Here is a 15,106-nt window from a genome sequence, read left to right as displayed (position 1 = left end):
AAATCCCATAACCATATCCATAACTTAAACCTTTAATTTACCAACTTGTATTACTTTTTAGAGATGATTTTATCACACACACACGCTGTCACGTACACAGGCGCACGCACACCTTCACACGCACACCTTCACACGCACACACACACACACACACACAGGATTAGACACACACATGCACACACACTGCCTCTCACACACACACACACACTTTGCCTTCTTCAGCTGGTGTTCATTTAGTCATAGTATGCTGTTCTCCAATGTTCTGTAATTTTTTGTATCACTTAATATAATCCTTAATATAGTCTTACCATGTCATTGTTTTTTTTTATATTATTGATTGAATGGACATTATTGTTTATTTTCACTTTTCCCCTCATTTTCATTACCTATTTTATTAGGCTATTGATTGAATTGTCATTGTTGTTTAGTATTGTTGTTTAGTATTGTTATTCTACTTATTATAGTTTGACCAACATTCTAATCTGTTCCCTGTTAAATTTTAAATATTATGTTGTTTATGTATGTGTGTGTCGCTTTGGACAAAAGCGTCTGCAAAATCCCATAACCATAACTTAAATCTTTAATTTACCAACTTTTATTATTTTTTAGAGATGATTTTATCACACACACACACACACACACACACACGCACACACGCTGACACGCACACAGACGCACGCACACCTTCACACGCACACACACACACAGGATTAGACACACACATGCACACACACTGCCTCTCACGCACACACACACACACAGAATGCTGTTTTTTTTAATCAATGTTGTTCATAACTGTTTACTATCTGTAATTTATAACTTGTTCACAAATAAAATGGAACCTTGCTTCTGAAATACTACACATTGCCTTTCTTTTTTCTCCTGGAAGATATTAATGATAATTAAACAAAAAATAAGAGAATAACTGGAAAAGTACTCTCCTCTGCAATGTTGCATTATATTATTATTATTATTATTATTATTATTATTGTTATTATTATTGCAGTATTTTACTGTGCTGAAGGAGCAGCATTTCTTCCATCAAAAACAAATTATATAAAATATTAAGTTATATTTTACATTTACAGTTGCAAATTTCTTTAAAGAATGATTATTTCCAATGCTTTCTACTCATTTTTTTCATACTTCATAATGTTCCTGACGGGATTTGAACCTGTGCCTTTCAAGTAAATAATTAAATAATAAAATAGATAATGATATGCACAGGGCAGAACAAAGCTTCAATCTGATTGGCTGTTTCTCCGTTACACCTATACGCGGCTGGCCTTCGCGTGGAAGGCAGCTATGCTAACCACTATACCACCAACGCTATGAATGAATAGAAAAAACATGCGTTCTTCTCGGTATCTATGGGGGGGGGGGCTAGGAAAAAATAGATGTTTTGATGTCTGGTGTGGAAGTAATTCTTTAAACGATAAACTTTTATGGTGCTTTGAATTTGAACTGTGATCTTTAACATGCAATATGCGACACAACCACTCTTTCAGTGCTTGCGTGGCGTGGCGGTCTAGCTGTAGCAGCTTTCGCGTACTATTTATTCCCGTCCACATGGTGGCAGTATACTCATGCACCTTGAATATTTCCACTTGTATTGTTCAATCCGGAAGGAAAACATCACAAGACGAAAAGTCAAAACCATCAGGCGCACTATCATGTCTAGTCAACAGAAAACAACGAAATTGGTTAAAATAAGAAACGCGTGTGAGTCTAGAAAGTTTGGTGTAGGCGCAACAACCCTGAGCGAGCTCGTGAAAAAGTCTTGTCAGTTAATGAAGGTATGTGTCGATCCGTCGTCTGTTTTGTCTGTTGTTTTGCATGTCACATGCCTCCGTTGGTTATTGTCTGACGATGAGAACAAACTTTTCAGCCAATCAGGGTACGGTCTGCGTTTGCATTGCGTAACCGCACCAAGTTGGTTCATTCTCTTTATTCTCCATCGTTTCAGATCCCTGCCTCTGGATCACGTGTATGTCTATACGAGGACGGGGCTGAACTGACGGAGGGCTATTTTCACTGTTTACCAGTCAATGCGGAACTAGTGCTGTTGGCCAAAGGACAACACTGGAATGGATGTAGGTTAAACACCCAGGGGTTCCCAAACTATTCCACGACAAGGCCCCCCAAATACCACTAGGTTCTGTTCAAGGACCCCCTTGATGTGTTATTAAACCCATCGACAATACTACGGCAAATGTTAAAATACATTAAGCTAATCCTAATAATTATTTTAGCCACAAGCACTTCGCGATGGAGCACACAGTGTGTACAAATTGCATTTGGGGCTTTCTGCTATATGAGAGCTATCACTCTACTATTATTCCCAGTCATTATCATGGAAAATACAGTATAATGTTCAGATATGCGACAAATTATTATAATGGCATTGTATAACAACCCTCATAGTAATAGGTATTTAAATGTTTTAAATGTATTTATTTGTTGCTTTTATTTTTCCTTCCAACTTGCTGAGGCCCCCCTGGCACCCCCCCACCCCCCACCATTTTGAAAACCGCCCCGCTGGGTTAACCTAAGACCAAGGGTGTACTGGAATGTAGCCCGTGCACAAAACTCTTGTTTTTTCCTCCATTAATTGCTCTCATGTTGCACAATTAGAATTTGATAAAACTGTTTAATTGTAGGCCTATCTATTACCAGTAGACGATTCTTCTCATCCTCTCGTCCCGTCTCTCTCCCTTCCTCCCTCTCTCTCTTTCTCTCTTATTTCCCTGAAAACCAATATGCGTGCTTGGTGTTTCATGGTGTTATATTTTCTCATAGTATTCAGTGACATTCAGCGTCTGCTGGATCTGGACAGATTCTCTGCCCAGTTGATCGACGAGGCCAAGGACTTCCTCTCAGACGAGACATCCGCCAAACGCCGCAAAATCCTCGGCGACTTGCTCCACAACTTGAAGGACCGGTCCGAGTTTGAAGACCGAGTGGAGGACGCGGACTGGTTCCAGGGTAATGACGCTTCGGAATGGGTTTTAGGAGAGGCGTGGCTGCCGCAGGCTGTTGTCAGTAATGTCAGCTTACTTCACTTAGGATGTTGTGGCGTGGCGCACACCTCAGTAAATAATACCTTTGACTCACTTGTTCACAACTATTCAGTCTGACTGAGTTAATGATCAAGTGTCTAGCGATGCTTTCCAGTTCCTGTTAATGTTGCATTTGTAGTTCTCCCACTTCATCTTGTGTCAGAATATATCCATCTTTGCTGTCTGTGTTTTTTGACTGTTTGATCTGACTGTTTTAGTTGTTAAATGAACCAGATGGTTGCTTTTACTATTGTTTCTGTCATAAGTAAGACATCGCAAGATGGCACAAGTTTACATTCTAGCACAAGTATTCTTAGCTCTCTGCCAATCGTTTCAGGTGTTGATAACAGATTTAAGACCAAATCTGCTTACATGAAGTACAACTGTGAGAGTAGGATTCGGGGTTATGTGAAGGAGGTAGGTGTCACGGCACGAGGCAAAAACATTTTTTTACATTTACTATTATGCATTTCAAAGGTGCATTATCCTAATTCTGTCTTGAAAAGTGTAAAATTGAAATGTCTTGTTTGCCTTAATATGAACATTAATAGAACTCAGCCATTTAGAGGGCGCTGCACTGCTTCATGCCATATTATGAGCTTTTATTCAAAAACCTGACAGACTTTGTTAAGATGTTTATTTTGGCAGAAAATGGCAGAGGTTGTGTATTACGCAACTTTAACAGTTTAGGGTGTTAAACTGTTACAAGTTACTGACAAGTTAATTAAAAGACGAAACCAACCCAGCTAACCCTGTCCTGGTGCTGTCTGCAGGTCGATGGATACATTCGGACCATTCCTGGCGCCAAACAGCAGGCAGAGTACAAGAAAGTCCTGGACAGCATGACGACCAAGCTCAAGTCGGCCAGCTATAACGGCTGCTACTTCGACAGGACGGAGAAGGACGCCCGGCGCCTGTGCTCCAAGGAGGGCTGGTTCTCCTGCCAGGTGCGGCCAGGTTCTCTCCTGTTCTCCGCAGCACAGTCCAGAACCACCGCAGTGCCATACCAACACCATCAGAACTTTAGGACTTTAAGTTTGTAATAAACAATTAAGCAATTAGCCCTGAGAGGACGTAGGTGAAAGGGATTTTAGAACAGCTAAAGGGCGTTGTGAGGCACGACTTGCACGGAATCGAGTTGCTTATTACTTTTCTAAATCGGTTACCACATATACCTGGCAAGATTTAACAGCATAAAGGAACGGCAACAAGAAATTTATTCCCTCTATCAGAATGGTTGCTGAGCAATATCGACACACAGCGACTCTAACTTTTGTATCAAGTTGTGATGGTGCAGCAATATAGAACGAAATGTGGGGTTGTGCTGGATTTTACAACATCATCGAATGCGATTCATCCAATCACAGTTAAGGACAGGAACTATCCATTTTAGAATACTGTATAATGAATTGTAGAAATGGTTTACTTTAGGCAAATTGTGCTGTAGTTAAAGATGAAAAGTAAACTTAACTGCACCAAGTAAAGATCATCTCATATCATTAAACAGCACATTTGAACTTAAAGAAGAAATTCACTACACTAGCAGCACACTGTGGTGGCATGTCCATCCATGCCCCCAGAGTGTAGCGTTATAGCGACCTGGCTGCTTTAGGAGGCCGTCCATGCCCCCAGAGTGTAGCGTTATAGCGGCCTGGCTACTTTAGCTGTTGGAACTAGCAACTTGAGCTAGGTAAAACTCTTCTTTTTTTTTCCGTACTGACCGTACTTTGTGACCTTGAGAAACGGAGATCTATGTGATCTATGAGATCCGGCTGCTGTGTTTGCAGGGAGCGTTTGACGAAGAGGCGTGTGATCTGCTGCACTCCATCAATCCCTACGGCACCCGTGAGAGCAGGATCCTCTTCAGCACCTGGAACCTGGACCACAGGTGAGCTTCCTCAAGTAGAGGTTTACAGGTGAGCTTCCTCAAGTAGAGGTTTGGTCTTGGACCACAGGTGAAGTATTCTAGACTCCGATGTGTGCAGGTTGAGAAAGGTGGAGGGTTGTGATGGAGTTGTTTGGTGATAGATTTGCCCTTAAAGTTTACTTGCAATTAACTTAATTTAGATTCAGCCACACTTAAAACAAATGTGTTGAAAATGACACAACTTGTGGTGTTTTTTAACACATCTCTATGTCCAGATAGGGACAACACAATTTCTAACAGATAGTTGAGATAGTTACTTTATCTTAACAGCCTCTAAGCACGGATGCAATACCAGGCCACGTGACACACTCTGATGGTTCTTCCACCAATTAGTGTTTCAAAACATCAACTACTTCAAAAATAACACCACAAATACTTAAACAAACATCCACAAGTCCGCACCACATGTTTCCCTTTAACTGAGGTTACCATAGTGATTGCTGAAGAGCCAAACCAAAACCCTCTCATCCATTTGGAGCCTGTGTTTTGCTGAAGAAATTCCATCTAGAGCCCACTGCGTTGTCCACTTCCTCTCCTGAGAGGGGAGGGGAGTCCAGTTGGAGGGCACTCCGGGTGGGCTCTCATCCAGTCTGATACGACCCCAGTTGCATAATCCTCGCCAAGGAATTACACAGAGTAACAAAACATTGTCTGCTCATGAGTAATCACGCACTAGAGAAATGTGTTTAAAGCGGGTGAGGGACACGTTGCCAGATACTGCATGCGCGCCCTGAAAACAATGTGCCCAATGTGTGGAGTTAAGTGTATGGACTGTTTTGATTCAGAATCGATTGATCTGTAGCCTAGAAATCTAGACGCGCCCCTAGCGGCAAATTACATTTGCTGCCAGGGCTAGTCTAGCAACTCTCCGTTGGCTTGTGAGCTCCAGAAATCGAAACTTAATCAGGTATATCGAGTCGTTTGGTGGGCTTAACATAATGATTGAATCGAGTCGTTTGGTGGGCTTAACATAATGATTGATGGCAGAGTTGCAACGGTTTGGCTTGAATTCCCTGCTACTTGAAAACAAATATCCTATTGCGTCCTATTGCGTGCAGAGGGAATTTGAAAGACAACTGAATATCCCGCCCCTCGGACTGAGCACTGCGAACGGTGAGTGGCCAGACCCTACATTTTAATGTGGGTCTGGCTCGCCAGGCTAATTGATCTGTTCAATTTGTTGATATTTTTTCCTTTGAATTAGTTCTTAGATCTTGTTTGGTCCACACCCTATTAAAGATTTTCATTTTCAGTTCAGTAAAGAAACCAGAAATCCAATTTCAGGAATCCAGTTTGGAATTTTAACTGTTTCCCTCAATTAATCAAAATAAAAGTTGTCAATTTATTAGTCCTGCTGAAAATAATATACCCAGAGGGTGGAGTCAAGCGTATGGACTTGGTGATTAGCTAATGACTACTTTCATAATCGATTAATCTGCCAATATTTTTCAAATTAATACATTTGTTGATATTTTTTTAGTTAATTAATTAGTTCTTGGCTTGTCCACGCCCTATTAAAGAAATTCAGTCTCTAAGCACGGATGTGTGTTTCATGGATTAGTGTTTCAAAACATAACTTACTTCAAAAATAACATCACAAATAAATCATCACAAATACTAAAGATAGATAGCCTTTTCAGTTTAGTAAGGAAACCAGAAATCCAGTTTTAGGGCGCTGGAATTTTAACAGTATGTCCTTTAAAAAACAAAAAAAATAAATGAAGCAAAAGTTTTAAATTAATTAGTACCGTAGTTGACAACTAATCAACTTATTGTTGCAGCTACTGTATAGTTTTGTCTGTTCTTGGAACACTTTCAACGGACACAGTGCGACTGTCCGCTCTTTTTGGCAGGATTGAGAAGAAGCGTACGATCCTCCCGACCCTGGTGGAGGCTCTGCAGGGACGCAGCAGCAGAGGCATTAACGTGGACTACTTTTACAAACTGCTCTTCACAGTGGACAACCTCAAACTGGTGCACATCGTTTGTCACAAGAAGGGGGCCCATGACCTGTCCTGCGACAGGCGGAGGATTTACAAACAGGTGAAGAGGGTGCGGAGATGAGGGTGGGGAGGAGCTGGGATATCTCAGACAGGTGAGATGAGGAGCTGGGATATCTGATAGGTGAGATGAGGGTGGGGAGATGAGGAGGAGCTGGGATCTCAGACAGGCAGTGGAGTATGTTGAAGACAGGAAGAGCTTGATTAAATGTCAGACAGTTAAGACTCCCATGGCAGCTTGATTATGCTTTGCAGCACTGTTTGTTTTTATCTTGTTTGGTATTTTTTATAATGGAAAATTTTAAATATTTTCGTACATGATAAAATAATGTATTTTCTTACATGAACTTGACCAGAATTGTTAAAATATATGTATTTAACATTTCCATGCCAAAACTATTCGCTCCAATTTTTTTTTTTTTGATCAATTTGAATGTGAAAGAGTTTCTTTGTACTGTAGCCTGTAATTGTTTGCATTAGATCTGTCTGATTGTTTTAGAGGGAACGGTCTGTTCCTGCCCCTTTGGTTCACCCATGTATTTGTTATCGTTTCGATTATCCTGCCAAGGAGGTTTTCCAGGCAAACGAGCCCTGAAGTTCGTTTATTTACTTGAAATAAAATCCAATTTCCTGTGACAAGCATGTATGTAGTCATAATCTCCATCCACGGAACCATGTATTGCACTGATCAGAGTTCACATTTTTACCATGAAAATACTTTTAAACCACAAACAGAAGGGCATTTTGCATCACTTTTGTTGGTCTGAGATTTTGAGGGCCACCACAGTTGAGATGTTCAGCAAAGCAGATTCAATATGGCAGGTGTGGACGTGGGGCTGGTAAAGCATGTTGCCACGGCAATATGGCACGTGTGGACGTGGGGCTGGTAAAGCATGCTGCCACGGCAATATGGCAGGTGTGGACGTGGGGCTGGTAAAGCATGCTGCCACGGCAATATGGCAGGTGTGGACGTGGGGCTGGTAAAGCATGTTGCCACGGCAATATGGCAGGTGTGGACGTGGGGCTGGTAAAGCATGCTGCCACGGCAATATGGCAGGTGTGGACGTGGGGCTGGTAAAGCATGCTGCCACGGCAATATGGCAGGTGTGGACGTGGGGCTGGTAAAGCATGTTGCCACGGCTGGAATTCAACCGAGATTCAGCATTTAGTCTTTACTTAAGAGGATATTCCCACTCATGGAATGCCTCGTCCAATAACAAATTAATGAGTAATTTGACTGTGCCTAACTGTTGCATAACATCACACTGGCCCAACATACACTAGTCTGCGGTCAGTACAATGCCATCTATCACATAAATAGCTGCGTACAAACTGCTACAAAGGCTTTGAGCTAGTAAAACTTGAAAATGGTTTAATATTGTTTTTACTTGTGGACGGATTTACCAAGCAATGCAGCTCATAACCGATCATGATATTGAAGCAATCTTGCACATTATACATTAAATAACTATGCTGCATGTTTGGAAACAAGGCCTCTGGTTTACACAAAAATAGCACTTTCAAAATGTACACAGATTTTATAGAAAAATAAAGATTTCCACAGCTATATATATACACATACACACACACACACATACCTATAGCAACTCGAAATATTAGTGCATGTCTTAATATACAAAACACAATTTACTAAGTCAGATATACTATATCATAGTTAAAAGTACGGTAACATCAACTTTCAAGATTAGAAAAATTATTTCAAAAATAAAATAATAAAATATTAAAACATGCGTTGGATTAGCTGCTCTTCTTTCTTGGCACTACACAAACTTTTTTTTTTTCAGTGAGGTCAACCATCATGTGTGTGGAAGAAAGCTTTTACTGCATTGTTTCCTAAATAACAAGTATAAATCTCAGTCTCAGTCTTTGTAGAAAAATACCTCCAACTCTTTTACAACAGATACACGACCTGGCGCTTTTAAGACTTATTTGGTCTGACCGAGTAGGCTATGCAAATTATAGCTGTGAATATTTTTTAAAAGAAAAATGTTTTTATAGTCCACAATAAGTGGAATTGCGACAATTCCTGCTTGTTTTCCGAGGCTAAGAAGAGGTGTAAGTGCGGTTGGCGCAAAACTTGGCGACAAAGTGGGCTCTAGCTGGTTGAGAAATAACTGGGTTTGAGTTGGAGATCATGGCACGAAAAAGCCATCGAACATGAGTAAGTTTTGGCACGCCCCGCTTGGCAGCTGGTCCTTGGCTGTAGCTGCCCGTCAGGTTGTCGGTCGAGGGTGAGCGCTTCATTCGCGCTTTGCTGGTGGTAAATAAACTCGTCATTGCTCCTCCAGATATGCTGCATTAATTCCAAGCACACGTGTGTTCAGTCAAGCAAATCAGTGCCATCAACTCCACCTCAATATCCCAAATATTAAAATGTGTGTTTCAATGGGGCTCGTCCTCCTCGCTCTCTTCTTTGGCGTAGTAGTGTCGCCGTCTGTGCTCTCGTGTGCTCCCCGCCTCAGTGGTGCTGGGCTGCTCGGGATAATCCTGGAAAATAAATAAATATATAAATAAATAAACGTACACTGACTGGCTGTACGCATGAAACGAACTGGATTAGTCGGTTAAGACCCTTTGCATAAGGACCACCACGACAGCCGACAGTTTTATTTATTTACAAACGGTAGGCTAAATGGGTTGAAGGTCAACAGGGGGCTTGCAGTAGGCTATGTGTGTTCACGGGGCTGATAATCGTGTAGACGCTGCGGGATATCAAGCAGCACGCTCGGCATGTCTCTGGGCGTCTAGATATGCCTGAACACAACGACGGCGTAAACTTATGCTGCTTGACGCGATTTATTATTCATGCACACATAGCCGTTATTTGGTCACACGGAGAGTGCCCAAGTAGGCTACGGAAATTTGGTAATTTCGCTAGGTGGATCGATTTTAGCACTGCAAGAGAACAGAGTTGCGTTTAAATAAATAAATAAAAACATATCGAGGGTGTAATTGGCCCTTACCGGCAGAAGGTCCAGATTCCCAAAGAACTGTCCCACTGGATAGATTTCGTTACTGTCCTCATCCATTACCACCGAGGGGTTTTCGTGAGTGGAGGACACGCGCATCTCCACCCTTTCTGTCGAGGTCTTCGTCCTGCGGCGCGGAGGAGATCCCTGAGTGTTTGCAGTGTTTTCCTTCCCTCGTAATACCATTCCTTCTGTTGGAGATTTCCCAGTCTTTTTCCGACCCCGTGTTTTTGTGGCATTCGCCGTGGATGCTGTCGGGCATTCCTCTCCGTCGCTGCGAACGTTGAGGCTCGCACTGGAGCGCCGACTCGCTTCACCGCTATCGACTGCCATGAGTATTTTCCCGTGGCAGGTTTCTCTTCTCAGTCTCCCAACCAGTAGCCGAAACGGTCCCCTCTCCACTACCCGCTGGAGAAAGAAAACATAATTCAGAGAGATTCTGATTTGACACAAAGAAAGCAAAGTTGTGTTTAAGCACCGCGCCGTCGTGCCGTTCTCCTTTTCAGACGGAAACTGTAGGGTGGGGGTTGGTTGCGTGCGCTGGCTTTGACACTGACCTTAATTGAACTTTGTTTGACTCTTAGCTCCATTTAAAGTGACAGTACATCCATTATACTGTTCATCAACACAACACTTTCCAACGACTGTAATAGCTTATAAACACAAGGCACCCCCCCCCCACCACACACACACACACAAAAATGCTTCTACTTGACTTCACATCTATTATAGTACACACGTTGCCATATAATGCGAGCGCAGGCAAAGAACACATAGATAAACAAACTACGGGCAAATAACTAGCCTACAAAAAATCGCCATCGTAACGTTAATTTGACGCCGTGGACAATGAAATTAATGCCTAAGTGCTACATAGTGCCTTAGTGCTACATAGCCTACTGTTTTGTTCTCTAAGCCTACATAGAAAACTTTCGTTGTTGTCGTCCTGGTGTTTTACGCACGCTGTGATGTGTTTGCCTTCTCAAGAAACCTTACATCTTGGTCTGTATCCTATATCCTTCATGTCGAGTAGCTAACGATAGTGCAACCAATTTCGCTTACCTGTTTACGATTCATTCCTCTTTGGTCAAACTTTGTTGTTTGGGCGTCGTCTCGAGTTCAGCCGGGAGCCCTCGTCTGGTTTAGAAACGGGGCAGATCTCTGTGAAAGTACAGCCCCCTGGTCCCACCTGCATCGGTTTCCTGCCAGGCAGTGCGTCACAGCTACGGCAGCGGACGAGCGCATGGGCCTGGTTTGTGGCCGTTGGTCACATGGTTCAGTCATGGTGCATTCAGGGCACTTCGGAATGACAAGGACCGCCCCCATGGCTAGTGTTCATGTGCTTTGCCGTCGGAATGTGACAAACACGGATGCTACAGCAAAGTTACATACACAAACATACACATACAAAACATACACTCACTAATCCTAAACAAACAACTGTATTTGCTTAAAATATAGTGTAAGACGCTCGTGAAAGAAAGATATGAAGTTTTCAAGTGACAAAAACAACAAATTCCCAAGTTCACATTAAAACTGTTGGACATGAAAGGCCACATGGACTAAAAAACGAACTACAACGTGACGACAAAAGTTAGCAAACTCTGTTAGCAAAATCTAGCCCCAGTTTCCGACCTCTGACTCACACATTACGTGACGTGAATGACGCGGAATGATGATGTTTTCACTCGGAGAAAGGTTTTTCCGAAGCCCATGAACGCTAGGTCACTCCGCTCTAAGCCGGAGAAAAATCGAGTAACGTTATACCAAAGATTGTTAAGGCGGAGCAAGATATTTCATCAGGAGCATAGACTGTATATATAGAACTGGACAGTGTGGCTGCATTCTACAGTGTTCTATGGAATTGAAGCCGCCGAGGCGACGCCATCTTGGAAAATTTGGAGCCAATTTGAAGTGCGGCTGCGCAGCAAAAGTTGAAGCATGCGCAGTGAAGAGGAGTCGCGGTCAGGCACGCCCACTCAGTTGCCACTCAGCGAGTTAAACACGCCCCTTGTCAAGTGAAACCCGCCCCCTTCTCCTTTCCACAACGCAGGTCGACTCGGCGCCGAAGGCTAGCTGGCTGGATGAATTTTACGGCTGTGACTGAGTTAGCTAAACAGTACAAACAACAATCGGTTTGTTCTTGTCTGGTAAGTGTTGCGTATCAACTGAAACGTTTTTTTTTGTCTATCGGTGTTCTTAAATACGTCTAAGAGAGCTTATTATGTTGATTACAGACTGTGACAATTTAGTATGGTGAATACTAATGAGCTAACAACAGAAATGCGGACAGCGAATTACATGCTAACGTTAGCAGCTACATTAACGTTACCGGGAGGCTAAGTTAGTCATTGAAGTGAAGATTAGCACACAGCTCCCTTAACAGTCGATGCATGATATACTTGGTTTTATTAGTTGTTGCTGTTTTCAAATATCATGTATGCCATCTCAACATGGAGTAACCATTGACTGTACATGGGGATTAATAACACTAGACAGTCAGTACAGTATATGATGTGATAAAGCAACGGTATGATGTGATAAAGCAACGCAAGTTAACGTTAACGTAATGTGAAGCATGGACCTCATCAACCTCGTGTTAATGTAACTACTAGCCATTTTTTCTAACGTTAACGACACCTCTGTTAGAGCTACTTCTGTGATGGTAGGTCGGTAGCATAGACTGTAAAAAATAGATCGGTAGGTCAGTAGTTGTAGACCGCATAAGTGAATGATCGATAAATGAAACGCCTGCATTAAACACTAGCTGCTACGCCAAGAACCAGTCACTTCCCAGGGATATCGGTGAACATTTGAGAAAGACCTTAGTTTGTCATCTAACGTCCATGATCAGTCATACTGATAACGTTATTTTTCAAGCTGACGCAAGTTAATAACATTCACACCGCATATTTAAATGTGTAGTTAACATTATGGGTAGGCTGTGAAGTTTATTGCACACATATATTTAATTAATTGGTATTACTAGTGGTGTTGAGTGCCTGATTAGATGCTTTGTAATGTTGTAAAATTGTCTGACTAACTTTATTGTAACTTTCCTTTTTGCAGGTAAGATATGGGTGATGACTGAATGTACTGGAGGTGGCGGCAAGGTGGTCTCCATGGTCTACATTAGTCTGCAAGCAAGGGAATGCCTACGTGAAGATGTTTGGCTGGGGTGGTCTGAGGTGGCATGTCCTCCCCCTTTCTCCAAGTACCCTGACATCCATCTCCCTGACATCATCACCCACCGTCACTGGATCAACCTGAAGCCCCTTATACATGGGACATGGCACAGCACCACTACGTTCTGAAAACACATGACTTTCAATAACTTGCATGGCACCAAGAAAGGTCTGCCTCTGCTGTGAACCTTCTGTTAATGTGACATAATTTATACTTGAGGCTGTACACATCCCTTTGTTTCTATTTTCTTTATTGATGTCACCCAAACTTCAACTTTCTGTATGCCCCTGAACTCACACAAATTGTAAATTGCAATGCGCCATTTAACTAGTGGTGTAGTCGAGTTAGTTAGTTGTAGTGGTGGGTATACTGTGAGCAACCCCAAATGTTATTAAATACATATCCTTGCCTATTTTAAATGGGTTTACTGTGTAGTCCTGTGTATCACGTAGACTATACCACGGTCATTTAACTGCCTTGGTATTTAAGTCAGAGGCCATTGCTTAGTATTTAACTGTAGCCTACACAAAGATGTAGATGTTACAAGAATGTTAATATCAGAATAATTATTGGTTGATACTAAATCAATATTGAATGTTTTTTATTTCTTTTGTGTGATCTATCATTCAGAATGCTGCAACATGCCACAATCAGCCAAAGAGGACACATCGTAACTCCTCTCCTAGTTACTCTCCATTGGCTCCCTACAGTAGACAGAATTAAATTTAAATCTCTCACTTTGGCCTATAGGACATTGACTGGATCTGCTCCTTGTTATTTTAATTCAATGATCAAGATATACATCCCCAACCGCCCACTGTGGTCTTCTGATGAACTTCTGTTGTGTCGACCAGTCTTAAACGCTAGGTCAAATTCAAGACTCTTTTCCTCAGTGGTACCATGTTGGTGGAATGAGTTGCCCAGTGCTCTTCGTTCTTGTGATAGTTTTTGGTCTTTTAAGCACTTCTTATACATTATGGTTTGTATGCAGTAGTACTGTTTTATTTTCATTATAGGCTGTTGATTAATTTGACATTGTTTATTATTGATATTCTCCTTAATGTAGTCTTACCATGTTATTGTTATTATATTATTGATTGAATGGGCATTATTATTTATTATTGCTTTCCCCCCTCATTGTTTATTTCATTAGGCTATTGATTGATCCCTGTTAAGTATTATATTGTTTTGTATTTGTTAAGGGTAACCATAACCATCATAATGTGGTATTTTCTTATGCACTTGAAACAAAGAATAAAAATGTTTCTTTAAATGTAGTACCACTTTAAACACATCACACACTGAACAGCAAAGTAGCTTCCTGATTATGTGTAAAATGTTTAGAGTATCCTGCCCTGATGTAGTAGGTCCATGTTCTCATATTTTTACAGCTGACATGAAGGCTGCAGTATTACATTTTTGATTTATAATGGAGCACCCTCTCTGGTGAAAGACTAGCAAGCCTGTGGTAGAGGCATACGATTACAGACATATTGAGAGGGCCTATCAATGAGTTGTCACAGTTTTCAATTTAGACGTATTATTTTGAAATGATGTACGTCTACGGGAGGATTTACCCCGCAAAATGCTACGGGAGGATTTCTAATGCAAAATGCTTCTCCAGCAGTGCAATCGCAGGTAACAACGATACCTTAACGCATTTTTAGATACCGCTGTTCTGAGCATACTAAGCAAATTGGCCATTTGTAACTTTGAATCCCTCCTCACGTTAAGCTATGGTCCAATAATGTGTTCACTAAAACACAAGTAACGTTATTTGTCGGGCTGATTCATAAATGGGCATACCGAGGTTGTCGACCTAGCAGGCTAGGTGGCGTTTTTTGCCATTCGCAAAATTAAGCAAGAGTTAACGTTAATGAAACTTTACATCGCCTTCTCCAGTGACAAAGTATATTCAAATGAAGTTGCAACGATGATGGCGGC

At 41.7% G+C, this 15,106-nt stretch overlaps 2 protein-coding genes across 2 annotated transcripts; one reads left to right on the top strand and one right to left on the bottom strand.

Moving 5' to 3' along the window:
• Nucleotides 1-1,591: 1,591 nt before the first annotated feature.
• On the top strand, nucleotides 1,592-7,720 carry dffb (DNA fragmentation factor, beta polypeptide (caspase-activated DNase)). The gene is made up of 7 exons (XM_042097499.1): nucleotides 1,592-1,796; nucleotides 1,967-2,093; nucleotides 2,800-2,985; nucleotides 3,397-3,476; nucleotides 3,833-4,006; nucleotides 4,847-4,947; nucleotides 6,840-7,720. The coding sequence occupies exons 1-7, from the start codon at nucleotides 1,674-1,676 to the stop codon at nucleotides 7,048-7,050; spliced, it is 1,002 nt and encodes a 333-aa protein (XP_041953433.1). The 5' UTR covers nucleotides 1,592-1,673; the 3' UTR covers nucleotides 7,051-7,720.
• A 618-nt stretch (nucleotides 7,721-8,338) lies between these two features.
• On the bottom strand, nucleotides 8,339-11,200 carry c7h1orf174 (chromosome 7 C1orf174 homolog). The gene is made up of 3 exons (XM_042097508.1): nucleotides 11,039-11,200; nucleotides 9,971-10,384; nucleotides 8,339-9,494 (listed from the first exon to the last, which is right to left on the bottom strand). Exons 1-3 carry the CDS (start codon nucleotides 11,051-11,053, stop codon nucleotides 9,390-9,392), a joined length of 534 nt encoding a protein of 177 aa, XP_041953442.1. The 5' UTR covers nucleotides 11,054-11,200; the 3' UTR covers nucleotides 8,339-9,389.
• Between the last annotated feature and the right edge of the window lie 3,906 nt (nucleotides 11,201-15,106).

The sequence above is a fragment of the Alosa sapidissima genome, chromosome 7, assembly GCF_018492685.1.
Source record: "Alosa sapidissima isolate fAloSap1 chromosome 7, fAloSap1.pri, whole genome shotgun sequence".
NCBI classification, from domain to species: domain Eukaryota; kingdom Metazoa; phylum Chordata; class Actinopteri; order Clupeiformes; family Clupeidae; genus Alosa; species Alosa sapidissima.
The sequence above is the reverse complement of the archived record's forward strand: the minus strand, read 5'-3'. Positions and strand labels throughout refer to the sequence as shown.